Source organism: Perna viridis, chromosome 1 (genome assembly GCF_037379345.1).
Source record: "Perna viridis isolate PV_CMFRI_1.1 ecotype Kerala chromosome 1, ASM3737934v1, whole genome shotgun sequence".
Taxonomy (NCBI): domain Eukaryota; kingdom Metazoa; phylum Mollusca; class Bivalvia; order Mytilida; family Mytilidae; genus Perna; species Perna viridis.
The window spans coordinates 57,162,535-57,190,467 of record NC_142445.1 but is presented as its reverse complement, the minus strand read 5'-3'; the positions used below and the strand labels follow the sequence as shown (position 1 = coordinate 57,190,467).

The 27,933-nt window shown below is 31.6% G+C and overlaps 1 protein-coding gene across 1 annotated transcript; it reads left to right on the top strand.

Annotated features, from left to right (window-relative positions):
- On the top strand, positions 1–27,843 carry LOC148629524 (ATP-binding cassette sub-family D member 3-like). Its single transcript, XM_088552964.1, has 27 exons — positions 1–156; positions 2,677–2,713; positions 3,317–3,363; positions 3,690–3,741; positions 5,464–5,552; positions 6,468–6,537; positions 7,479–7,505; positions 8,025–8,095; positions 8,502–8,625; positions 9,284–9,340; positions 9,568–9,620; positions 9,889–9,978; positions 10,471–10,540; positions 10,849–10,918; positions 12,188–12,285; positions 12,480–12,571; positions 17,582–17,670; positions 18,059–18,128; positions 18,501–18,564; positions 19,797–19,874; positions 20,184–20,249; positions 20,732–20,845; positions 21,206–21,256; positions 21,481–21,525; positions 24,136–24,240; positions 25,710–25,766; positions 27,595–27,843. Exons 1-27 carry the CDS (start codon positions 50–52, stop codon positions 27,670–27,672), a joined length of 1,971 nt encoding a protein of 656 aa, XP_088409090.1. The 5' UTR covers positions 1–49; the 3' UTR covers positions 27,673–27,843.
- The last annotated feature ends 90 nt before the right edge of the window (positions 27,844–27,933 follow it).

Sequence of the window (27,933 nt, the reverse complement as noted above, 5' to 3'; positions counted from 1 at the left end):
AACGATTTCCGTTTAGATTTCTCAGCAACCGGAAGTTTACAACTAGAATATGGCTGCCCTGAGCAAGTTGACACCGCAAAGATCAGCGGCTTTGACCATATCTGCTGTTATCGCTTACTTCGTTTACAAAAAACTGAGTGCAAAGCGAAGAAAAAGGTTTGCTTATCTTGCTGTAAACTTAGAAGTTGATTGTCTGTCGATGCTAAATGTTGCTACAAGGTCAAAAATATGTCGGGACAGGTGAAGGTGTCAAAGTCCAAACAGTCAGTTTTTAGATTCTTCTGTTAGCATACTAAGCATAAAATTAAAGTATTCTGGTAAATTATCAGTAGAGCAATTATTTGGAACATAGCATGTGCATTTTATCCTGTATTTTTTACTAAAGATTTAAATACAAACCGTATGATAAAATCATAGACCACATGTATTTAAAATGTAAAATACACTACACTCAATGACTTCTGTTTCTCTAACACTCAAGTCAGAGTTCTAAATCCATGTTAGTGAAACACTGTGTCATTGGGACTTTTTCACAGTGAAATCTGAGTGGTACACCCACCCACCTGGAACATCATATATTTCAGTTGTTAATTGTATTTGGAGACTCACTGACCTGGGTGTGAAATTCCCCCAGCACAGTGAAGTTAATCTCATTGATTTCGCCAACAATATACACATTTGTACCCAAGCTCCCAGGTCACTGACCTTCAAAATTCATTGGGGACTCCTAAAAATCACAAGGGGAGTACGGGGGACTTTTGAAAATTCTTAATCCAATCGCCAATCTATACTAGTAACATGAGTCAATAGTTGATTTGTCCAGCATTAATCCAAGCTGTCAGCTAAATAAAACAGCGATTTGCATGTGGAATTAACGATTGACAAATATAACTGAAAATCGTAAAAAAAGACATTTATTGTTGATAAATATTTCATAACTGTCCTTTATTGAGTTATGATTAATTGCAGTCCATTTGATGACCAGAAACACATTGAAGACATTGTAAACAATGTGTTCCTTTAAATTTCTAAATATAGACAACTATATATGTGTGAGGTTCATCAAGGGATTATTTTTAAACAGGAGTAAACATTGGTTGGCATTAATTCAAGTTTGAATTGTTTAACAAAACCTATCATTAAAATAAAGATGTATGTAGGCTTTATTTGAAACATATTTTAAATAAGAAATGTCTCAGAATTAACTTGAAGCATTTTTAGCAGTCGATAATGACTGGCTGAGGTCACTGTCTTGTCCTGTTTGGGACAACATATTGTTAATGTAACTTCTAATTATTACTGACAATGTTCACAGTTCTGATTAAGGGCTTCTACTTAACATTTCTTGTGTACACATTACTTTGATGTCTTGGGACTTGTAATTAGTTTCTTTTATTTCTGGAAAAGCAGTTCAATTACTAATACAATCAGAAACTATAAGTGTCACCAGACTGTTTTTTTTAAGTCCATCACTCGAATCAAATTACAACAACTCGATACTTTCAAAGTGTTTTTCGTATAATTATTAATAGTAATTATCAATTTAAAAGTGCAAAATTATAATATCAAAAGATTGTATTATTACTTGATGAAAATAGAAAGTAATATTTCTACATATCTCCCACTCATTGGCCATAGCTGTAAATAAAAATAACACATCAACAAGTGATAAACATGTACAAAATTAAAAAAAAAATTATGAAGAATTTTTAATGACATGGCTAAATTTTTATCCTAACTGAAGTGCTCCGAATTACCTGAGAAACAGAATATACATCTTATCTTACAATCCATTTCCCATTATGCCACACTAAATTTTACTACTACTACAATATACAAACGGTCGGTGTTGGCTTGGTGGAATCTTGGTGTCTTGGTTTTAAACACTCAATATGTCTGTGTAACCCTGAGTTACTCTCAGGTCGGACTGAAGTGTTAGAGAACCATTCCACTCTGAGTGTAGGATATAATATTAAGCATTTTGAATAGGTCAGGGTTTGAAACATGCAGACGCTAAGACGCAAAATGCATGTGCGCAAAATTTCTTATCGTGACTGAAGATTAAGAAGAGGGACAAAATTTGTGTCTCAGAAACATTTTGTACAGACAGATCAGTGATGTTTTAGTATGTGGTTTAACTATTTCCCTCTGTTTCCTGGCTGTTCTGATAACCAGTTGCACCTTTTCAGAACTTCCCGGCCTTTTTCTACTGTCCAACTAATATTACTTCATTTCTATCTATCTAAAGGCCCTAATGTGTAGTAAAACTTTGAATGCTTATCACATACACAATTGTACATGTGTGTTAAACTCATTGGACCATACTGTGAAAGTTTTTCTATTTGTGGGTGCCAATTTTCATGGTTCATTGAAAAAGTGTCAATTTGTGAATTCTTGAAATCATGGGTTTGAAAACTCGATCATACAAATAAATATGAGGTTTTCTTTTCTTTGTGAATCGAGTTTTGTGGTTTACCAACCTAACAACAAACCCCAAAAAATGGTACCCATGAACAATAATACTTTCACATTTCATGAATCGTTTCTTGTAAAATGTACTGTTGTGCTGAAAAAATGGACCAAATGTCCTGAATTCTGTTCAAATTTCCATTATATAGGCAGGTGTAATGTTATAGTGTTTTTTCCTGTTAAATTGTTAATTGCTCCTTCTTACAGGAATGAAGAACCAGAGATAAAAGTTGTCATTCATGAGGTATGATGAATATAATGGGTAAACTTATGAAACAAGCATGAAGAAGCATCCATAATCCTGACCTCCAAATTTCTCAACAGAGATTTTTTTACAGTACCCCTTTGCACTCCATATCATGCCATTTTAAAATCTTTCTTATAGAACCATCTTGTCCAGTCTACCTTAAGTAGAGTACGTAGAATATTCCTGTTTTACACAAATAAATCGAAAACATAAAGATTGATAAGTTTTTTACCCAGTTTTATTGTAAAAAAACCAGCTTATGCCGTGAAAACATCAAATTGCTTATTATCAAGTTGATTTCAAATGACAAACAGCTTGTTACACCATCAATACATGTAAAATAAAAAAAACAAAACATTTGCAGACTGTGTTTTTGTTTGGTTGATTTGATTTTGTTTTGTTTTTTTATTTAACTTTGCAACATTTAAAAAAGGAAAAAATATGTCTCCTAAACTTTGTTTATGCTGTATAGTTACAGATAACTTAAATGTGTGTGCATACATGTATCATTGAATCTAAATGTTTTTACTTTCTGTTGTATGTTGAGCTTGAACTTCAGAAGTTGCAAGCAATTTTCATGTGGTCTCCTCTTTATTGCAGACTGGTGGTAAAAAAGAAAGAGCTGCAGTGGACTTAGTATTCTTTAAGTATGTCCCCATCTTTCACAAGTTGTTAAAATCATTCTTGAGTGTCATGTATAAAGTATACTTGTAGATGTTACATGGTTTGTACATGAAATTAAACCCATGTTAAGAAAAGTGTCTGTAGATAAACATATACCTTGTACGAAATTGAATTGATTAATGCTCTAACAACATTTTGTTGCAAAACTCTAATAAAAGACCTGAAATTAAAGCTATTTTGATTAGTTGTTGAAGTATGATTACCAGTAAGTTAAATATTTACATTTCTTCAGATTCCTAAACTAGATTTTATTTTAGATGTGATGTAAATTTGATCTTTCATTTTCCAGGAGATTGTGGTCATTGCTTAAAATTCTTATACCAGGATGGTTAACAAAAGAGGTATATTTTCTATATTTTATTTATTAATTATACTACGTTTAAGATAAAATGATATTTAGACCATCATTTATCTACTACAGGCCATGTGAGCTATTGCCATCACTTGGCGTCCGTCGTTGTCGTTAACATTTTTTCAAAACTCTTCTCCTCAGACAATACTTGACCAATTGGAACCAAACTTGTTATGAATGTTCCTTTGGGTATCCTGCATAGAACCAATGTGTGAATTTTTGATCTGTCGAAAAACATGGCCACCGTTACTAAAAATAGAACATAGGGGGTCAGACAGTATTTTTTCGCATATATCTCCAGAATGGTTAGGTTTAGCCAAATTCTGACACGGGTAGATTGTTCAGCATGATGAGATCTGTCTGCTGTCAAATTTTTATTGTAATCTATTAAGCCATGTTGGAGTTATTGCCCTTTTTCAACATTTTGTTGCTATTTTTAATGTTATTTCTTTCAAAAATCTTCTCCTCTGACACTATTTTACCAATTGAAACAAAACTCAGTATAAGTGTTCCTGTGGCTATCCTGCATAGAACTGAAGTGAGGTTTTTTGATTCGATGAAAAACATGGCCACTGTTACCAAAAATAGAATATAGTGGCCAGACAGTAGTTTTTCACATATATCTCCAGAATGGTTGGGTTTAGCCAAATTCTGACATAGGTAAAAGTGTTCAGCGTGATGAGATCTATCTGCAATTCAATATTGATTTTAATCTATTAAGCCATGTTGGAGTTATTGCCCATTTTCGATGTTTTTTTGCTATTTTTAATGTTATTTCTTTCAAAAATCTTCTCCTCTGACTTTACTTGACTAATTGGAACCAAACTTGGTATGAAGTTCCTTGGGGTATTATGCATGGAACTGATGAGGGAATTTTTGATCCATCGAAAAGCATGGCAGCTGTTACAAAAAATAGAACATAGGGGTCAGACAATAGTTTTTTGCATATATCTCCAAAACGGTTAGGTTTAGCGAATTCTGAAAGGGATAAAAGCGTTCAGCATGATGAGATCTATCTGCGGTCAAATTTTCATTTTAAACTATTAAGCCATGTAGGAGTAATTGCCCTTTTTCAAAGTTTTTTTTTGCTATTTTTTGTTTTTTCTTTCAAAAATCTTTTCCTCTGGCACTATTTTACCAATTGAACAAAACTTGGTATAAGTGTTCCTTGGGGTTACCTGCATAGAACTGAAGTGAGGGTTTTTGATCTGTCGAAAAACATGGCCACTGTTACTAAAAATAGAACATAGGGGTCAGACAGTAGTTTTTCACATACACATATATCTCCAAAACAGTTAGGTTTAGCCAAATTCTTTCACTAGCTGAAATGATCCTTATTTGTAGGTCTACAAACGTTTTCAGAGGCATAAAATTTGTCAGACGCCTTCTTATAAGAGTTGTTGTCCTTGGCAGGGGAAAATAAAAAAAATCGTTTTTTTTACAGTTTTCAGCCATTGTCTTGAAAACTATGATAGATTTTGACTTTCATATACTGAAATGAACCTGATGATAAGTCCTATCAAAGTTTTCTTGAGTCAAATTTGTTGGACAACTTCTTGTTTAATTTATTGCCCTTGAAAGGCAAAATTCAACCAGGTGAGCTATTCGGGCTCCTGGGAGCCTCTTGTTTTTCAAAAGCACTCCATTGTAACTTGACTTTGCTGTTTTGTTTGGCTGTATGTACATATGAAACATTATTATTTCTTTAAAGGCATTTTATATGACATTAGTGGCGGCATCATTGATATCCAGGACATATGCAGATGTATGGATGATTCAGAATGGGACATCAATAGAAAGGTATTACTAAGCTTGTACATTGAAAGTTAAAAATTAATGTAAAAAAAGGTAATTAATTGATGTTTACATATGTAAATATGTATAAAAATTGGAAAATGAAACAACAGAATCTGTAAAGGATATTGACTGCTCAGTGGCCATGTGATGCGATCACCGGCTTAAGTGGTCAGTTTGATGGATCGATGACTGAAAGGAAACTGATCAGTGATTGATGACCAATCACAATTCTAGTTGCATGAATTGGTTCAGGCACTGTACTGTTGTCATTTCTCTTATGGTATTCTATCATGTGCCAAAAATCTTGACTGACTTATGTATTAAGGTGTGTTTGATTAGATAAATACTCTTTTGTTGAAAAGAACTATAAAAGCTTTTAGATTAGTATGGAACAAATGTATATTGGATCAGTATGGAACAAATGTATATCGGATCAGAATGGAACAAATGTATATCGGATCAGTATGAGACAAATGTGTGTTGGATCCATATGGAACAAATGTATATTGGATCAGTATGGGACAAATGTATATCTGATCAGTATGGAACAAATGAAAATCCGATCAGTATGGGACAAATGTATATCTGATCAGTATGGGACAAATGTATATCGGATCAGTATGGGATGCACTAAATACTATTCTTGTTAAACTTATCTTTATTACATGTATAATAAATAAACTAATAAATGTGATACAGTGCTACAAAGAATTGTTGTAAAAAGTATTATTGCTCCTGAAATATCTATTTTTGTTGTTCAGTGAAATTTTTGCTCTAGTTCTTTTCAAAATGTAGAATTTCTGGTGACAGCTAAGCTGCTTTAATGAAACCTGCAACCAAAACCAACCACAAAAAATGAAAAACAATGAAAATAGTACTTTACAGTGAATGATAATTTTTTTTTCTCTGTACTTACAGTGCCATCATTGGAAGAGACATGTCCCTGTTCAAAGTACATCTCTTTAAGTTTATCTATGCTATGCCCTTGGTAAGTAGATTTTATACACTAAATGTTATAAGTTTATAAGTGCAAAATGTTGAATTTATTATCGTAATTGGCTTGTGATAAGATTGTAGTTAATTTCTTTATTATTATTTTTTTTTTTTTTTTGATTGCTAAAATAAAAATATGCTAGATTCTCAGGCTCCGCCACGTCCCTAAAAACCCTCCCACATCAGCCATTTTTTATTATGGTAAAATCCAGAAATTTTCATATCCAGTCCAGAATCAACTTTTAATTAGTTACAGAATCATCTGTGTGCTTTTTTTCTTCATTGTCCTGTAACATCTAATTCAAAATTGTCTTTTTTAATATTAATAATGATTTAATGCATGCTCTCAATGTTATAATTAATGTATTGTATAATATTGTTGGGAGAAGACTTCATAAGTTGTGTCCTATCCCTTTTGTAAAGTTAACAAATAAAATTGTTGTAAACTAAACTTGACAGAAATGTAAAAAGTATGATGCAAATGTGACTGTTGTTTAACATCGAGCATTAAAAACGAAATTTATCTCGTGGAGGAGAGATGGCTTTTATTTCTTGCTACATCTCATACTCCAGTAAGGTATTAATGCCATTGAGTATTTTATTTAACTTCTCACATCCTGTTCAATTCGATGAAATTTCTCGAAAAAAAAAAAGAAAACTTGCTTCTGATAAAAAAAGCCTCCCTCCTGCATCATTTTTTTAAAAAGTGGCCTGAGAACCTAAGCATTTTTCTTGTTTTTTTTTTGTTTTTGTTTTTTGTTTTTGTTTCGTACACCATGTATTCAATTAGAATAGGTAAACAAGTTTAAAAGTTAATTAACTCAATATAATGATATTCTTATTTATAATATCGTTGTGTTATTACAAACTTGCTTTTTTATAAAAATCACTGTTTAATATGTATAGTTACTAGTAATGAGTTCTTTTTTTTTTCAGATTTCAGTTATAAACAACATGTTGAAGGTATGATGTTGTTAAATGTGTAATTATTGATTGGTAATTGATAGGAAAATGATAATAAGAAACTATTTACATGTACTTTAATAAGAGTGCATTGAATTTTCTAATATTTTTGGAAAAAAATAGAAAGTCAGATGATTAAACCAGTTTACTGATTGTATTTCCTCCCTTTGAAGTATGCACTAAATCAGGCCACCATAACACTTTATACCAAAAAAATCTAAATGGCTTACAACTTACTATTCCTAATAAGTTGTAAAACAAAGCCATGTAGTCAGTATGAAGTATGTACTAGGGAATAATCACCAGTCTGAGGAATTTATTTGAATTGATGCAGGATTCTCGCGTATTTTAAACTTATAAAGTATGTTGTATATAAAACCATCTTCTCATATATGTGGAAATTAAAATTGTATTATCAGTTCAGCAAAAAATTATTTCAATCCACTTGCATATGTTCAATTTTTGGTGAAAGCTTTGGTATTATCTACAGTGTATTTAAATGATGGTGACATTTTTCAGTATGGCTTGAATGAGCTGAAGTTAAGATTCAGAACAAACTTGACACAACATTTGTATGACAAATACCTTAGGTAATGTATATTTTTCTCTGATACACTACTTTTTGTTACTCAACTGCAGTAAATAATATGTATGATGTAACTGCAGATGTTAACATTTATAGCTGCAAATGCGAACTCTTAAAGCTGTGAAGAAGATATTTGTAATCATATCAAGGTCTGTTACATGACAACCTAAATGTATTTCTTAATTTACCCTGGTAACTATGTGTTGGAGATGAGGATAAGTCTTCTATGAAATGTATGTGACCAAACATTAGTCTTAGCAACGTTATAAGTTCTGAGAATAAGATGATACTTTTGTACAGTAAGTGGTAGCATTTTGTTGTTTAGTTTTTATTTATGTGTATACATGTTCTTGTTACTTAATGAAAATGTTTATAATGGGAGTCACATACAAGTTTGTATTTTATTTCAGGGGTTTCACGTACTATAAAATGAGTAATTTGGACAATAGAATATCAAATGCTGATCAACTGCTAACACAGGATGTAGACAAGTTCTGTGATGCTGTTGGGGAGTTGTATTCCAATCTCAGTAAAGTATGCTATCCTATCATTGTCTAAAGTTTTTCTATGGTATTTTATAAATGTGCCTTTAGAGTGCCACTGTCTATCCATCCACTGGTTGAATGATAGCTCAGAAACAATTGAGGGGTATTGAAAACAATTTGGTACAATATTTGTCTTCATTAAAGAGTAATCAAGGGAACCAAGGTTATAGCGGTAATCAAAAGAATGTAATCCAGGGACAAAGACCAGACATGGAAAACAGACATACACAACAAAGAACATAAAGTAACTAAAATTATACATACAAAGTAACAAAAGTAAATGAGCAACTTGGACTCCACTAAAAATTGGGAGCAAGGACCAGGTGCACCGGTAGGGTAAGCGTCCTCTGCTTTTCTAGAAACACCCGCGGAGTTGCTCATAAAAAGTCAAATCCGGGGTAGACGGAAAGCTACTTTTTGATTTTCATTGTTTTCAAGTTGGTGCATTATACTTTTGTTATAAATCCTGTGTATAGAAAATATCTGTTACATTTTGAGGAATATTGTCATTTATAATGTTGAGTACTTCGCAATTCAAATTCCAACAAGGGGAAGAACTCCAAATATGCAAAATTGTTTTCTTATTTTTCTAATAAAAAAGGACTCAAATTTTGTATTTTATTACAATATTTTTCTGTTTGTTTCAGCCTTTGCTTGATGTAGGATTGTATACAGTCAAACTTACAGGAGCTATAGGTGTCCAGGTAAGCATTGTAATCAGATTTCATGTTTAACTGTTTAACAACTTGTCAATCAAAAGGGTTGCTTTTAGTAATACATTGTAGTTGCAAAAGTTGGCTAGAAAACTATACTTCTTCACATCTTGAAGCTTTTAGTTCAAACATTTTAAAATCATATTGAGAGTCAATTTCTTATTAAATGTCAGTTTATAAACACTGCATATTTATGAAAAAAATAATTTTCATTTTAGGGTCCAGTAACCATGTTGGGATATTTAGCAGTATCAGGTCTCATCCTTACAAGGTATAGTTAATAAACTAATCTAAACAAAAATATGTTCAGTTGATGATAAATATGTTCAAAATGTATAAACCACCTTGGCTCTTTCAACAGATTTTTTCATTGATATGATTTGTAACTAAATTACACTTCTACAGTCATTTTATTCTTTTTTTATATATATGAACACAAAACAACAAATTCTTTATTGACATATATTATAGTTTTAATATTGCATATTATTCTAATTCCTTTATGAATTAGGTCTGTTATAAATGTGAATATTTCACAGGTTAAGAAGACCAATAGGGAAGTTTACTGTCCAGGAGCAGAAGTTAGAAGGAGAATACAGATATGTCAACTCTAGACTTATCACAAATAGGTTTGATCAATCATAACCTACTTTTTGGGGGGAATTTCAAATGATAATCATGTATGCCACAGAAGCTGCATGTTTGATACATATGTTGACAGAGTGTTTGTATGTCATTTTATGTTTTTGAGTATTACACAATTCAGGTTTCTAAGTAAGGAACGTATAGATAACTTCAATAGTATTATTGTTTGAAAAGACCATTATTTGATCTCTGCATTACTATATTTGCTCAGGAATTTAAAAAAAAAAAAAACATGTTTTTGACAGAGTTATCTGCCCTTGAAATGTTCATTTTCAATGCATTTCAATGAAAAAATCTTTTTTCCTAGGTTCTTAATTAAACTTTCAAAATGGTGTTTTTTTTTTCATACCATGTTTCACCCACTGTGTACATCTTTCAGAGACTGACACTAAAATAAATGATGATGACGTGTTTGTATATATTTTAAAATATTTTTTTCTCAATTGTTGATATTATAATCTTACTTTCTATTTCAGTGAAGAAATAGCATTTTACCAAGGCAATAAACGAGAACAGACTATTATTCTAGCTACATTTAATAAATTGGTAAATTATTTGTAATAAATTTAACCCAGGTAGAAGCTAAAAGAAAGTTGATTAACCTATCAGTATTTCAGTAATGAGTCTTTTTTCACAATGAATAATTGTGACAAGAAAGATATCTTAAGTTTGTAGAATTCAATGTTACTTGAAACTAACAATTAACTGAAGTTAAGCATACTTATCTGATATTAGTTTTTTTTATTAATTTCTTTTTATTGATATTTTTTTTTTATTTTCTCATGAAATCTCAGTTTAACTACTGAAAGACTTTTTAATATCTTATTTTAGTTAGGATATTTTTGTATTCATAGGTTCGACATTTACGCAACTTTATATCCTTTAGAATGCAGATGGGTTTTGTAGATAATATTATTGCTAAATGTAAGTTGTACTCAATTAGTTATTTGGCTTTAGATCAAGGGTCTGGAAATTTTGACAGCCCATGCCAGACATTTTATCAAACTTCAGCTGACATTTTGTCAGTCTTTTACATGCTCGAAAATAAACTTAAAAAATGTTTGTATGTAGATATTTTAAGATAAATATTGGAAAGTGTGTTATTTCATCACATACTCTGACTTTTACAAAATATCAGAGCAAGTGAACAAGTTCGGTTTTTACCACACATGGACATTCTAAAATGTAAACAAAACATCGTATCTCTCAGGCTTTTTCATCACATAGGCAAACAGTGATGAAAAAATGTCGATTATTTATAAAAGAATGTCGCGAACACATTTTGTATATTGATTTAAATGGTCTGTTGACTTCTGTGTTAAAACAATTCAATCGACGAATTAATAATTACAAATTAAATGTACGACTGATTCGTAGTTTCAGTTCCACATGCTTTCGTTATTATCTCTGAAAAATCGACAGGAAAATGGTGGACTTGTCAATGTTTTCTTAATAAATGTATGAAGATTCTCCGAGTTACTTCAATTAATTCATATATACAATGGGGCTCCACGTGTACCATTAATTTAATTATGCAATCAACTAATCAGTTACAGGTAAATGATGCTAAATCACAGTCAAAGGTGGCTGCACATCTGCTAAAATTGACACACAACTGTCAAGTAATTTCCAATTAATTTAGGAGACTGGTAGACAGAATGTTTTTACACTAATAAAACCACACAGACTGTAATTTATAAGGGTTGACAATTTTTTTTTATGTCCGATGTTGGAAAATTGTCGTCGGTCATTTTCAAAATTTGTCGGTCAATGACCGGCATTTTTTACCGTTTCTTTATCCATGCTTTAGATAAATGTGACCACTTTTCCAGTAATGTTTTTATGATCAAAGCTTAATGTACAGTGTACACTTATTTTGTTAATATTTATCACAAGTATATGCATAGTTGTATGATGAATAGATTTTTTAATACTTCCACATTGTGTACTGTTTCTGATAAACAGAATAGAATGACATAGTATAAAATGCCAGTGCTTGCTTAAGTTTTTGGCACAGAAAGACAGGGATACAGGATTAGAATTCATCTTTTAGGGCAAATCAACTTCTTAAACAAAATTATGAAAATTAATTGAAGTTTGGCTATTTAAGCAAATACTAGTCACCATATTGTAAATTTGATTATATCTCTTCTGGCTGATAAAAGTTCTATGGTTTTTGTTTATTTTTTTCAGATATAGCGACAGTTTTTGGATATTTAGTTGTAAGCCGTCCATTTTTGGATTTAGCCCACCCTAGACACTTGAACAGTTCTCCCAGTGAGAGATTGGAGGTATGTCCATTGTCTGTCTGTATTAATTTTACTCTTGAAGGAAAATACATTTAATTATATTTACCTATTTTCTTGAGAAAAGAAAAATTGTGAGAGAATTTATTGCAAGTGTATCTTAAAAGAAAAAATCAAGAGCTAAAATAAGTATTCAGTAGTAAAGAAATATGTAATGAAATGAACTTTAAATTTGTCAGGATTACTATAAAAGTGGAAGAATGTTGGTTAGAATGGCTGAAGCTATTGGTAGAATAGTACTAGCTGGAAGGGAGATGACAAGACTAGCTGGGTTGGTAGATAGATAGATAGATTGTTTATTATAGTGACATGTAAATGACTACAAACATCAATAGTAATTACAATAAATAAATATTTACCGGCCCGTTGGACCTATAAGTCACTTCAAACTTAGAAAACTAGTTAATTATTATCGAGAAGTAATTAAGCAAAATAAAAAGAACAAACATAGATTATTTGGAATAAATGAACTGTCTACGCTTTAGATAAGATTTATATATATATATCTTGCAGTTTGTCTCGGAAAGTATTTCATCAATTGAATTAATTGTTCACATTTTGGTAGATTTGTAAATATCTCCTTTCCTTCAATATTTGAGAAAAGTTCATTTCTAAATTCTATGAAAAAAATAGTCTGTCAGAAAATGAGTTTCATCTTCAATTGTACCCGCATCACATAAAATATAGAGTCTTTCATCTAAGGGTTCACCAATATAACGTCCAGTTATGACATGAAGAGGCAGTATTCCACATCTAAACTGTGCCAATGTTGATTGTTCACGCTTTGTCAGATTCATTTCAACATATGTTTCTATTTTGTAGGAAGACTTAAATGTTCTATAAGTTCTCAATTTAGCAGTGTTGGATTTTCCACTCATGTGTTTAGTTTTCTAACAGTTTGCCATTAACACTAGGAAGATCGCATTTCAATTTATTGGTAAAATGTTCTGCAAGTCCAATGTTATTCATAACAGCTTTGATTTCCGACGACCAATTATTCAAGCATCGTTCCTGGTCCCAGTTGAAAACTTGTTTACAGAGTCGTGTATCAGGCATGTCCATAAGTCTATTCCAATATCTAATCATATTGTAATGTCGTCTCTGGCATGATGGAAGCCAACCCATATCGCCTGTAATTGCAAGTTTCGCAGCGAACTTGTGAACACCTAAAAAGTATCTACTTGCCTTATTTTGCACATTGTCAACATATGGGTAGTCCTTAAATCCCCACACTGAAGAGTTGTAATCCAATATTGGTACGACTCAAGAGCTAAACAGTTTTTGGAAAGTTTTGAATCCACATTCCTTCATATACTGAATTTTCGTAATTAGAGCTCCAAGGGCCCGTCCCGGAGCCTTCGACAGATTCTCGGCATTTGTATCAAATTTCTTTTTCTCATGAAATATTACACCAAGATACTTGTATTGTTCTGTGATGTTCAAGATGTTATCACCAATTTTAAATTCAAAGGCTGTTCTATGTTTTCAGCTTGGTCGAAAATGCATTACCTTTGATTTGTCAGTGTTAATCAACACTCTTCACTTCTTGCACCATTCGTGAAGCTTATCAAGCATCTTTTGCATATTGTCCTCATTATCGGCAAGCAACACAATGTCATCAGCCTATAACATCAACGATATTTTTCACATTCCAGTGTCAACACCAAGATCCAGTAGATTCACCTCTTGTACTAAATCATTAATAAAAATTGAAAATAATGTGGGTGATAAGTTATCTCCTTGCTTGACTCCTGATTGACAAGAAAATCACTCGGTCATCATCTGGTTAATTTGAATACTAGCTGAGGTATACGAGTATATGCTTTTTATTGACTGGTACATTTTACCATCGATATTGTTTATTAGTAATTTGTATAGTAGCATATTGCGATCTACGAAGTCAAAGGCCTTTTTAAGGTCCACAAATGTTACAATAATGTTGTCATTGTTCTGAATAATGCTGTTGAGAGTAAAGACATGATCTTCACACGATCGGTGCTTGCGAAATCCATTTTGCACATCAAAGAGTAGGTCGTTTTCCTCTAGATACGATGTCAATCGATTGTTCATAAATGCACTATACAATTTAGAGATACATGACTGTAAACATATTCCATGATAGTTCATCAGAATCCGTTTGTCTGAAGATTGATCTTTTAAGATTGGGAACAGTATTGCCTTCCTCCAAATAGAAGGTATAATGCTAGTGTCAAATACGAGCTGAAACAAACTTTGTATTGTTGCAATCACAGTATTGGATCGTAAAACATCATAAGGAATTCTATCGATTCCAGCGAATTTTCCGTTTTTTGATGCATTAAGTACCTTTCTAATTTGGTCGAATGTTATCACGGAGTTCAGTTCCTTGTTATTTTGATATAAGGGATCTAACATATCACTTTCTTATGGTTCAGAGCGTAACTATGAAATTCGTTATCGAAATCCCTTTTGGAATTGTCACTGTTGTACATCTTTTCAAATGCAGACCTCCATTTCATATGTACACTTTCTTCATCATATAGAACATTTCTGTCGTTTCCATATACCTCCATCTCGGAATATCTGATCGTTTATGTGGTCCTATCTTTCATATTTTCGTCCAGAACTCATTTGGGTTAGTAGTTGTCATACTTCCAATTTCCTCACCGAATGTTTGTCGATATTGTCGATCATAAAATCTGAGCCTACGATCAAATTTCTTTTGAGATTATAAAAATTCTGATCTTTTACGCCTACGAGTGATTGGTGTTTCTTCGGATTTTAGGAATTTTCATTCCTTTTCACGCATATCGTTCCACAGATCGGAGAGTTCATCATTCCAATATGGTTTATGCACTCTGAAACGCTTTCTAGTTTTATTTGTAGATTCGTAGCGTGGAATTTTATCGTTCATTTCATACATAATAATATCACATAAATCAGTGTAGATCACGTCAATGTCATTTGGTGTTTCTCTGGTCCTTTCGATCCTTGATATCAAGTTTTGGAGTGCCAATCTAGATAAATCTGAAGCGAAAAAGTCATTTGGAATTTCTTTGAGTTTATAGCGTTTTTCGCAGGATATTCTGTCATCGGTTGTATGAACAGACGTTTCTGCACATTGTATATTTAGCGTTGCCATTAGAATTGATTGATCTGGGATTCTAGAGCGTTCGTTTAGTAATCCAACAAGACTGAACTTATCTAATATATAGCGCATATTGACAACCTTGAATGATAAGATTTGTTGTAAAACGTCATGCGGGACACAAATATAATCCACCACAGACTTTCCTTTGCCCGACACGCACGTAAAGTCAGAGTTCGTGTTGTTTGATCTGCCATTCAAAACGCACATCTTCAATTCGTTTAGAAATTCAATAAACGCTTGTCCGTGCTGATTTGTTGCTGTATCAATAACAGTCGATTCAGTGTCAAATTCGAAGAAATCCTTAAGGGACCTGATCCGTGCATTAAAGTCTCCACATACGATAAATGCATCACAATCATTATTGATATACAAATTTGTCAAGATATGTGCAAAGTAACTCTGTGCGTCTGGTCCCCATACAGAATTTTTTGGGGGTAGGTAACCCGAAAAGACGATGAACGTAAAGTCTGTTGTTTTAGATATAAATTTTACACTCAAAATTCCATCATATTTTGCATCCACAATTTCAAATCTATAGTCTACCAAAATACCGGTTTTTATCAGTAGTCCTACACCTCCCATTCCTTTAGGGGCATTTTGATGAATTACTTTCCTATTTAAACCGATCCATTGATAACCATCTACCTCGATTTTATCGTCATTTCTCGAGTGCGTTTCACAAATGCTAAAAATGTCCACATTAACGTTATCGAAAATCGCTGTCTGTAACTGAGAATTATTCGAAGTCCAACCACATACATTTAGCTGAGTTATATTAATTGTCCAATCGTGCCGGGCTCTTTCCTAATCAGAGTCATTTTGCATTTCGGTATTATTGTCAATTGCTATCTGAGGTGCGTCATCCTTTTTCTTTATAATACAACCATTTCCTGTGATTCGGTAGTTGTCTCCATGGGGTAACTCTTTAAGAATCGCCCAAGCATTTGTTTCTAATAATCGTTCTATATGAGACTTTGCACTTTGAATAAACGCCCGTTTATAATCATTGGAGTCTTTTAATTTATGTTTATTTCGTAAAACACTGATCTTTTGATCCAGGTTTTCAAAGCTTACTTTAACAAGTCCAGGTTTATTACGAAAACTCTGACGAAGTCGTGTACATGTTTTAATATTTACGGTACCATAAATTGGTTCACCTATACAATCGATAATGTTCCTAGCCTTTTCCACTATATCTTCATCGACCGTGTAAGAAACATTTTTTATTATAACTGATATTTCGTTTTCATTAAATTGTTCAAATCTACGCCCTCCGGTACCGAGTTGTGCATTTTGTCGCTGACCGTTATTATCGTAATCATCTACCATTACATTCTGAACAGCACTCTCAACATTATTAATACGAACACTGAGTGTATCTAGTGATTTAACCAAGGTGTCAATGTGTGACGATTCACCTGCCATATCAATGTCAATATCTGTTTTTAGGGCTTTAATTTTGTCATCTATTGTTGACAATACATCCTTCCTTAATTTGTCAATTTTAGATTCAAACATTCTTTTCAAACTATCCTGTCCATCTTTAATTTCTTTTACACTAGATGCAATTGCAAGAACTGTCTGCTTTAAATCATTTAAATCAGTGATGTTTTCGCCCATAGCCATTTTCGTTTGTTTACAATCAGGTTTTGGGGTCTCACCTTCAGATGATCTTGTTCTTTTCTTTTTATTGCTCTGGGTATCCATCATAATCCAGAAAGGAAACAATCTTTGATACTTTTATACACTAATTATCATATTTTCAAGACTGTTAATAGCACAAAATGTTCATTGTATCACATATTTTCGGTCTCCAAATAAACACCAGCTTATCGACCATAGTTACTTCCCCTAAACTGGTTGGTATGATGTGTGAAATAATTGATAAGAAAACATGGTAATATGACAGAATACTTTCAGACATAGTACATGTAAATAAACTCATCTTTGTACTTGTATCTTAAGAAATGGTGTCCTATGTTATCTTTTCCTTTGTTTTGCTTTGGTAGTCAAAAAAAAATAATAAAAAAAACATACATAAATAGTTGCTTCATTAATCATAATTTTTTTTTTGCTAATTTACTAAAGTGGTAATAAGTTCTACATTTATGGAATGTTTTGATTTATAGTGATGAATCATTCCATTTGTAGATTTACAGCCAGAATCACACAGCTGAAGACTGTACTAGATGATCTAAATAGAGGCCATTATGAAAGAACTATGGTTTCTGATCAAAGTGGTATGTAGATTATGTACCAAAGGCTAGAAATTTACATTCTGTATTTATTAGAATGTCAAGAGTATGAAGTTTTAGATAGTACTGATATTAATGAAGTATTATTTTGTAGGGTTGAAATTTTTGGGGTCAAATTTTATACAAAAAAGCCTAGAAATTAGGAGTGAAAAAAATATATAAAAAGCAAAATCACAATGTATTATATATATGGATCTCATATTTTGTCAAGATCTCAAGATGAAAATATTAAAGGATATTACAGGTATTATCCATCCTGAATTTCCTATTATCACATATTAGGAAGGGATATGAACGTTTTTGCCCCTTCAATAAAACCAGAAGTTGAAAGCTAATTATCTATAAATATTATTTTTTCCTGTTGTATTTTAAGGTCAGAAGAAAGTTACTAAAGATCATAAACCTGGAAGTGGGAAGATAATGATACAAGATCACATGATCAGGTGATAACCATATTTAGTCAAATATATCTCTTAATCAAATATATTAATATTTCTAACTTTATAAATCAGCCAGTATTACATGTATCACTTGTTTATATAAATTAAAGTTAAAAATGGAATAATCTATATGTACATTTCTTTTGTTTCACTTTGTATGACTTAATTCATCTGTAAGATAAAAAACTTAATATATCTCATCCATTGTTTTTTGTATTTAAGTGTTCATAGTGCATTGGTGAGTAAAAAATCTTGTGTATTGTAACTCCAATGTACTTGGGTTTATTCACTGAAATTTCAACCTACTTTAATCAGATTTACTTTACATTGTTGTAAATGTATTTCAATGCACACAATAATTATGTTTTTTTACAGATTTGAAAAAGTACCTTTAGTTACACCTAACGGAGATGTTTTGATAGAGGAACTTAATTTTGAGGTTAGTACTCTGTATCATAACAACTCTTCATTAATAGTGAATTTTGACAAACTTTTACATATATAAGCTGTGCAAAAAAGTTTGAAGGGGTCTACTGAAATCACCCTCTGCCTTTCTGACTGTTTGTCCTTCCTTGTACCGTAATTGGGTCTGTTTGAATGATTTAGATTTTTTGTACCTAAGGCTGTATATTATTTGCAGCAAGAGATTTCTAACTAAACTTTTTTACATGTTGACTATTGTTAATGGGGGTATCATTCAGGGAGGTCACTCAGATTCACAGTTCTAGCTAGTACTGTATTTTTCAGACTAAAGTCTATATTTTTTTCAGCAAAATGACAGTCTCGACTTATCGTCCACTTGACTTATATAAGGATTTTTCAAGAAAAAAATTCATGTACAAGTGATTTCATTAGAATTGATTACATTATATTGATTTTCATTCAAACTGCAATCACATGTCGTAGGAAAATGAAAGCTGTCAATGCAAATTAAACCGGTGATCGATTCAACTAAAAAAATGAGTGATCAGTGTTGCTATCCATTTATGAATGAATAAAGCGATGTTATATTATGTCAACCCTAAGTGCTTTTCTTAAAAAAAAATTTATCGTAATTTTGAATACCAGATTATATTGTTTATTAATTACTGGTCTTAATTATGACTGGTATCCAGACTAATTTCACACCTGGATGCCCACGCTTGACATGTTTACCATCTTAGGGTTTCAATATCAGAGCAATTGAAACAGATTAAAATAAAACTAATAAAACCCTTTTACAAAATGTGCTTTATTAAAAATACTAACAAACTTAACAATATCATTATCGCTTGAAAAATATGATTTGAAAAACTTCTGCTGACACCTACGGTATGTAAACATCGATGGCATAAGATGCATGTCTGACCCTCAACTTATATGGCAAATTCGCTGATTTTAGTCAAAATTTGGCAATTCGACCTATACTCCACATCGACTTATAGGTAGATAAATACGATATTTGTCTTGTAACCCCATTCTTACTTAAAAACTTCCTAATTTTTTGGGGCTTAAAATTTGTAGGCTTTGCACTTTCTTTTTTTGTCTGTGTGAATTTCATACGCAGAGAAGTATTGTTTCTGTTTGAATAAAAAGCTCTAGTTGTTGGTAATTATTTGCTTAGTTTACAAATAGTTGAACCTTGATGGTAAAGAATGCTTTAAAATTATTTTGAGGTTATCAATATTTCAGGTGAAATCTGGTATGAATGTGTTAGTATGTGGTCCAAATGGTTGTGGTAAAAGTTCATTATTCAGGACATTAGGAGAGGTAAGAATCACAATTGTATAGCTAGTTTGTTATATTTCATTTTCACTTTTCATTCAAATCACTTAATTGGTACTTGGCAAAGTATCTTTATAGTTGCTAGAGGTCAAGGCCGAAGGAACATTCTAAACCAGAATTTTGTAAATTTTGAAGCAATTTGTTAAGTGGTAAGTGGTAATGGGACATAACTGTCATAATTATTTCTTATATCAGTGAATTCCGGCCATCAGTATCTAATGTATAAACATCCACTTCAGCAGATGACTTAATGAGCCTTTCATTCTTTAAACATGGTATTCTTATTTCTTTCAGTTATGGCCATTATTTGGTGGTACATTGACCAAACCAGAAAAAGGGAAATTGTTTTATGTTCCACAGGTGAGAAGTAAACAACATATTAAGTAGTGTTAATAATTATCTCATTTACAGAATTCAAAACCTCTAAACACTGAGTTTTAATTCCATGTGTTGCACATGGTAGAACCTCTCTGTGCTGGAATTGGCTTATATGTATTTCAATAATTTTGGTTTTGAGTATTTTTTTGTATAATTTAGATCATCCTCTGTATTTAGTGCTGTTGTTGAGAGTTTATTCCGTGAAACATCTGTACAACATACTGAAATTTGCAATACAGTGTATTAATATGGGTTGAACTTTTTATATATGCAAAAGAGTCTTTCATATCTTGATTGATACGATTCAGCATATATCTTGGGCTTTTTCTTTTGCTTTTTTTTCATATCTTGAGAGGTATCTTTAAAGCTACAAACAATATCTTGATGTTTGTTTTTAAGTTTTGTACAATTACTAGATGTCTTAATCATGTCCTTAACCTAAACAATACATGCACTTTTTGTAGAGACCCTATATGACTGTTGGAACACTGAGAGATCAGGTTATCTATCCTGATACGAGGGAACACCAGCTGAAGAAAGGAATCAGAGATATTCAACTAGAAGATATACTGAAAAAGGTAAGCTTGCTCAAATACAGAATGAATCTCTTCTAATAAAAGAATGATTCAGAAGTTATTCAATGTTTATTTATCTTTTTTTTTTATTTTTATTTTACTATCTTAGCAGCATATGTTAGTAGTAATAGTATTCCATCGACTACCTCCCTTTGCTGTCAGGATAGATCCTTTGGTCAGAAGCTAAGGGAAAAGTAACCCTGACAGAAATTCAAAATACTGAAGGTGTTGGCATTGGTCACAATCCAACTGTAAAATACAATGCCTTTTTTTTACAGTTGAAGCAGCATGCTAGTACATTGTTTTATGTTGAATAACCTTATTTGTATTTAGAATAAATGGATAGCTATTATTATTTTTCAGGTGCAATTAGAATATATATTAGAGAGAGAAGGTGGCTGGGATTCTGTACAGGTTGGTAATATTATGTGTAGATATTTCCATATTGTTTATGGTCTTGCTGAAAATATGGAAGAAGTATCAGATATAATTAACACAAGAGGTTGGAAATTTTTGAAAGATAAATTGTAATAATATGTTATTTACTTGTATTTAGGAATGTCTGGTGAACAATTGTCAATATTTAATGTTTTATCTGTTTATATAAAACCTCAGTTATTTTTACTGTGTATTTATAGGACTGGATGGATGTACTTAGTGGTGGTGAAAAACAAAGAATAGCTGTAAGATTTATATAATAATAAAAACTGCTTTACCTCTTAGTTTGGCTTACAGCTGTAAGATTTATATAATAATAAAAACTGCTTTACCTCTTAGTTTGGCTTACAGCTGTAAGATTTATATAATAATAAAAACTGCTTTACCCCTTACTTTGGCTTACAGCTGTAAGATTTATATAATAATAAAAACTGTTTACCTCTTAGTTTGGCTTACAGCTGTAAGATTTATATAATAATAGAAACTGCTTTACCCCTTACTTTGGCTTACAGCTGTAAGATTTATATAATAATAAAAACTGTTTACCTCTTAGTTTGGCTTACAGCTGTAAGATTAATATAATAATAAAAACTGCTTTACCCCTTACTTTGGCTTACAGCTGTAAGATTTATATAATAATAAAAACTGTTTTACCTCTTACTTTGGCTTACAGCTGTAAGATTTATATAATAATAAAAACTGCTTTACCTCTTAGTTTGGCGTACAGCTGTAAGTTCAAGACAATACAATAAAAGTTAATGTGGCTCTAATTATACACAGTATACTGTTTTACCCTTGTCTGTGTTTCTGTGTGTCCTATTTTCCGTGTTTCTGTGACACTTTTTTTCCATCACAGTTTTCTCAGCAACTACTCATCACAGTGGCTTGAAATTTTAACACAATCTTCCTGGAGGTATGGTAATGGTGGGATTCATTTTTGGAAAAATTCAACAATAACTTCTTGTTTACAGAGCACTTTGTTGATTTAAGTTGCAATTTTCTTGGCACTTTTCTCAGCAATTACTCGTCACAGCCGCTTGAAATTTAAAACATTCTTCCTGTAGGTATGCCGTATGGTGGGATTCATTTTCTGAAAAAATTGTCAACAACTGTCTGTTGTTTCCCAGGGACTTTGTTTATTTTTATACGCCTGTCTAAGACAGGAGGTATTATGGTGTACCGTTGTCTGTCCTTCCAACAGTCGTCCACACTTAACAATAACTTAAAAACACTTTCACTAACTTTAATGAAACTTTGGTGAATTGTTCATATCTATTGACATAAGTTCCTTTTCAATTTTCATAAATTTCAGATTTTTCATTTTGTGTTATGAATTTTTTTACTTAAAAAAAGGGGGAATTTTCAAGTTTCCACACAATAACTCAAAAACACTTTCCTCAACATTTATGAAACTTTGGTGAATTGTTCATATCTATTGAAGTAAGCTCCCTTCCAATTTGTATAAATGTCAAATTTTATATTTCCGTGGTATGAAGTTTTACTCTTTAAAAAAGGCCAGGAACGGGGCTCACAGTATTTTAGTTGATCATATAAATTCATTAAAAACATAAGGACAAGTTATAAGGGCAACAGGCGTATCATGTGCTTAAAGCACAGCTCTTTATTTACTTTATATTTTTGCAAGTTGAATTTTTTTTCCACACTTTTCTCACCAACTACTCATCACAGCTGCTTGAAATTTAACATCTTTTTCCCCATAGGTATGCCATATGGTGGGATCTATTTTTGGAAAAATTTGACAAACTCCCTATTTACAGAGGAATTTATATTTTTAAAAATTGAAATTTTCATCACACTTCTCCCAGTACTACTCATCACAGCGGCTTGAAATTTTAACACATTCTTCCTGAAGGTATGCAATATTGTGGGTTCCATTTTTTGAAAAGGTTATGCAAGTTTCATTGACTGAGGACTTGTTTTTTTTTCCTTATATTGTGCTTAAAAGCGAGGGTATCACTATTTAGCCATTGCTCACAGATTTCCTGTATGAATAGTGTAAAATTAGTGCTTGCATAAAAAACATTTCAATCTGTATTGATCTTGTGACAAACTGGCTTAATTTTAGTTTATTAGAAAACAGCATTGTAATTCAACCTTTCTGCATCATGACTGTGTTTGGTTTATACTGTAATAATTTAATTTCAGAAGTGACAAGCTTTCTGATTGGTGAAAGAATTTTGTCCATCATCTCTTGGACCAAATTTTGTAATTTGATTGTGACATCATCAACTTTTTTTTATGTTATACTTATTAAAATCTTGTTACTGAAATAAGATTATAAGGAATGACTTATATTTTTTTTCAGACTTTTCAAAATAACCTCAATGCCTGTGGCATACATTTAAAAATAACCTTCTATTCAGATTATTTAGTGTGTACCGCATGATTGAAGTTACTTCTTCATAGAATGAAAATATAACAGTAGTTACCTAAATGATCTAGTTTGATTTGTAACATGTTTGTAGTTGCTTGGTTCTCTATGAGCTAACAAAGTTACTTTATATAATTTGCTTTGGTACTGTTGATATCATTAACGTCGATTATTGTGCATGCATATGTTCAGTCAAGGTTGACTGTCAAAGGTTTACTGAAACATCTGGATCAAGCATGAGTTCAGGGAATCAATTTGAATGAATTTAAGAAGTAAATGAGTAGATATCTTAACAATGAATTTGTGAACTTATGTCTCTGTTTCATTCAGAAGGAAAGGGAAACTAAATACATTGTGATTTTTCAAACAATTAAAAACTCTGAAAAACTTCATTTTTAAACATAACAATAGTGTTTCAATCATTAATAAAAATTACTATAACTATTGATCTATTCCATTGTAGATGGCACGACTGCTCTACCACAAACCACAATTTGCCATTTTAGATGAATGTACAAGTGCAGTTAGTGTGGATGTAGAAGGCTTTATCTATCAGTATTGTAGAGAGGTTAGATCCAATTTACATACATTGAATGTGTGATATCAGCTTTTATAAAATCATCTTTTTTATTAACAAAAGATAGACAGTCTTTCACCATACTTAAATACATCTTATTGAAAACACATTGATATTTAATGCCAAACTGTTCAATTACCAATGTATTTATTTGCCTCATAAGATCATAACTTTAAATATTACCATTGTCTTTATAGTATTTTTATTATGAATGAAGTTGTTGAAGTTTTACATGTTCTCTGTACTTGTATCAAGTGATTTAATATGAACCAAATCCAGTTTTGATAGTGAAACGTTGAGTCTATTAAGAATATCTAAATTGAAACTGGAAATGTTGATAAGGATGGAGCTTCAGTGACTTCTTATATATGTAGAGGGTCTGAAATATGAATGGCTCAAAATCTTACTGATAAAAATTAAACTTGAATTTGGAAGTGAAGTTAAACTTCTAACACGGACACAGAGCAGATGTTCTAGGAAGTCTCCGTTGATCATTACTGTACATCATCCATAACAAAATAGTGATGCATTTTCAACTAAGTTGTTATTTGAATACGAATAACTCTGCCTCTCATAGGCAAAGCCTAAAATCAAATTATGCCAGAAAACAATTTAACACAAATGAACACAAATGAATTTGAAGTGTTAATGGGAAATTTTTGCATTAAGTTAGCCTCTAATAAAAATTCATACACTTGTAACCAAAAATAAATAACCTATAATGCAAATTCTCCTTTAAAAAAAGTCAAAAGCTATGCAAAATTCGAGATCTATGAGATATATGTGAATAGCTATCTTGCAGAACTCTTCTGTCTGAAGGAATCGATAGTGTTGATCATATGCAGACTTTATTTATTTTTAATGATAGCTTCCAATTAGCTCATGACGTCACTAAGATGGTTTGGTATTGATTCACGTACTGCATATTAATATGTAAACAAAGAATATTCCTTACATATTTCTATGATCCTATTTTTCCCATCACCAAAGCATGCTGTTTTGTCAAGATTATTATTTCACAAATAATAAAAAAGAAATATTCAAACAGTTTTTTTTTTACCGGAAGCACGAGCACTATTTGAAGTAGCAATTAGATATTCCTTAGAAATACTAATCTTTAAGCTGAAATACCATCGTTCGTTTGTGTATTTTTGATTGAAATTATAGTGGGAATTTTCCAAATTTGCACTTTCTTCGAACCCTATTTACTTTCACTTTACGAACCGACTTTGTGATATCACAGCTCAAACAATCATGGTGGCGCCTATAGGCATGGGAAATTCAAATTCCTTAATTATGAGTCCTGATGAATTAGTTAAGAAGAGGAAATTATTTTTTTCAATTTAATTTTAACAGATTAGTTTAGATGTTCATGACTTGCATAATAACATAGTCTATTCCTGTAAATGTTATACAAACTATATATTATTACACGTGTCATGTATGTATCTTATTTACAGGTGGGAATTACACTGTTTACTGTGTCTCACAGGAAGTCATTATGGAAGCATCATGAGGTAAATTTTACACATGAAAAACTACAACATATGTTTTGTCTTCATTTTTCAAAAAAGCTTATGTTTAAAACTTAAGAATAAGGTCACATAAAAATATGCATTTCAATATCATGTTCAACATTTTTTCTTTATAGTTTATAGTTTGAAATGTATAATACTGATTCTAACACTAGGTTGTATTTCCATGTATTTTAAAACATCAAAACATATGCTGTGATTTTACTGTGATATGCTGTGGACTGTAAAAGGTTTACTAAACTTGTACCGTTTCTTTGATACCAGTATCAGGTATTCAGTTGCTTATAGCACATTAATTAGGCATTTACTTCCATCTGATTTGCTAAAAAAAAATTGTGTGAAATGTGAAAAACTAAATCAAGTACTTTCATGTAAAAATTAGCACGATTAATACATCAGTTTGTGTAAAGACTTTTAAGAAAAATCATTGCCAGATCTACACTAGGCTTCTCTTTTCCAGTACACTTGTCTTGTTAAATAAATTTTGATCACAGTGTATGTGGTGCATGTATCAAATTTATCACAGTTTATCATCTAAATACTTACTGTGGACTTCATAATAATTTAGTAGCTCTTCAGTTATATTAGTTGTCAAGATGTAGAAAACACATCTTAATTAATACAATCTGGCCTTATATTTTTTAATGAAGAAATAATTCATGAGAAATTCCTTTTATTTGACTTATTTTACCATAAACAGTAGCACGGATAAAATAATTACATAAAAGGTCAGCCCATGGTAAAACAATGATAAAATGAAGTCTCTGTGAATTATATTAAGGGCAAGAAAAATACATGTCTGTTTAAGATTACATTGGATGAAAAAAAGGTGTAGGTAGGTAGATGAATCATTTATTTTTTAAAAATTATTTACATAGACACTTCTGGGAGGATTTTTTGCATTTTTGACTTTAATAGTGTTCAACTAAAAAATGATAGTTTAGTGATATTTCATAAAAAATACCAATAAAATGTACTAGGGTTGGTAGGGTAACCTTAAACACGCAAGTTTTTTCTCTGACCTAATTGTAAAAGAACTATTTTTTTTGTTATTTTATTAAATAAGTGGTGACCATTGTGGAGCTATATTCTATTGTGATGAAGGTAATATTGGATAAAATTTATGTCATAAGTAAGACCTTCATATATCTGTGTTTTTGGTCATATGTTGTTTGTCACAGGAGCCCACACATCGTTTGTTAATAGTGATTTTTTTTAGTTAATCAAATGTGTCTGTAAGATACTAATGATGCCCCCGCTCGCTAGATTAAGAGCATGTTTATTTTTGTATGAAGTCCTGGTTTGCAAATTCAGAAAGATTTATGTACTGTTGATTGATGCAGTAAATTTTGGTATGTTAGGCAAAGCACTGCAAAAATACTTGCCATGAGAAAAAGAGGACTGATGGACGGACTGAAGGACACATCAAAAATGTTAATATCAATCCCTAACCTTGTTGCTTGGGGTATATTTCTGACAAAATACAAAGTCCAACTATCACCAAGTTCCATAACATTCCACAAAAATCAAGATCCTATGATCTTGCACATCATCATAATGTGTAGAAACATCCTGCCAAAATATTTTAGATGTAGTTCAAAAACTGTCTGAGGAGATAGCCGGACAAGCCGTGATCATGTGTAATCTGGACGGACGGAAGGAATGGACGGACAGGGGTAAATTAATACCCCCCCTCCCCCCCCCCCCCCCGACTGTTTGTCATGGGGACATAAAAACTGATGAAGTGTGTCATATTAGAATTTAAATTAACTTTCATAAAATTCAATAACTCTGTTATTATACATTTCAGTACTACTTACAAATGGATGGAAGAGGAGCATTCGAGTTCAAACCCATCACATCAGACACCACAGAGTTTGGATCATGATAATAACCTGTACTAATTCACTGATAGAGGGCTTTCATTATGTAGAACTAGATTCACCTATCTCGGTGATTATTTTATCTCTGTACTTGGATTCATTGTCAACTGAACATTTTTTACACATATTTATTATTATTTTATAATAAAATGTGATATTATTTTAAGATTAAGAAAGTTTTGTTTGTTTGTTTTTTTTTTAATAATGAAGAATTATGTGAAGAATATTTTACCACAAGTGCTTGCTTTAAGAAAGTTCCTATGCTG

Coding starts and splice junctions, on each gene's coding strand:
- LOC148629524 (XM_088552964.1), top strand. CDS start 50: ATGGCTGCCCTGAGCAAGTTGACACCGCAAAGATCAGCGGCTTTGACC. Junction 9,341..9,567: donor CAGGAGCTATAGGTGTCCAG/GTAAGCATTGTA, acceptor TTTTCATTTTAG/GGTCCAGTAACCATGTTGGG. Junction 17,671..18,058: donor TATGGTTTCTGATCAAAGTG/GTATGTAGATTA, acceptor TTGTATTTTAAG/GTCAGAAGAAAGTTACTAAA.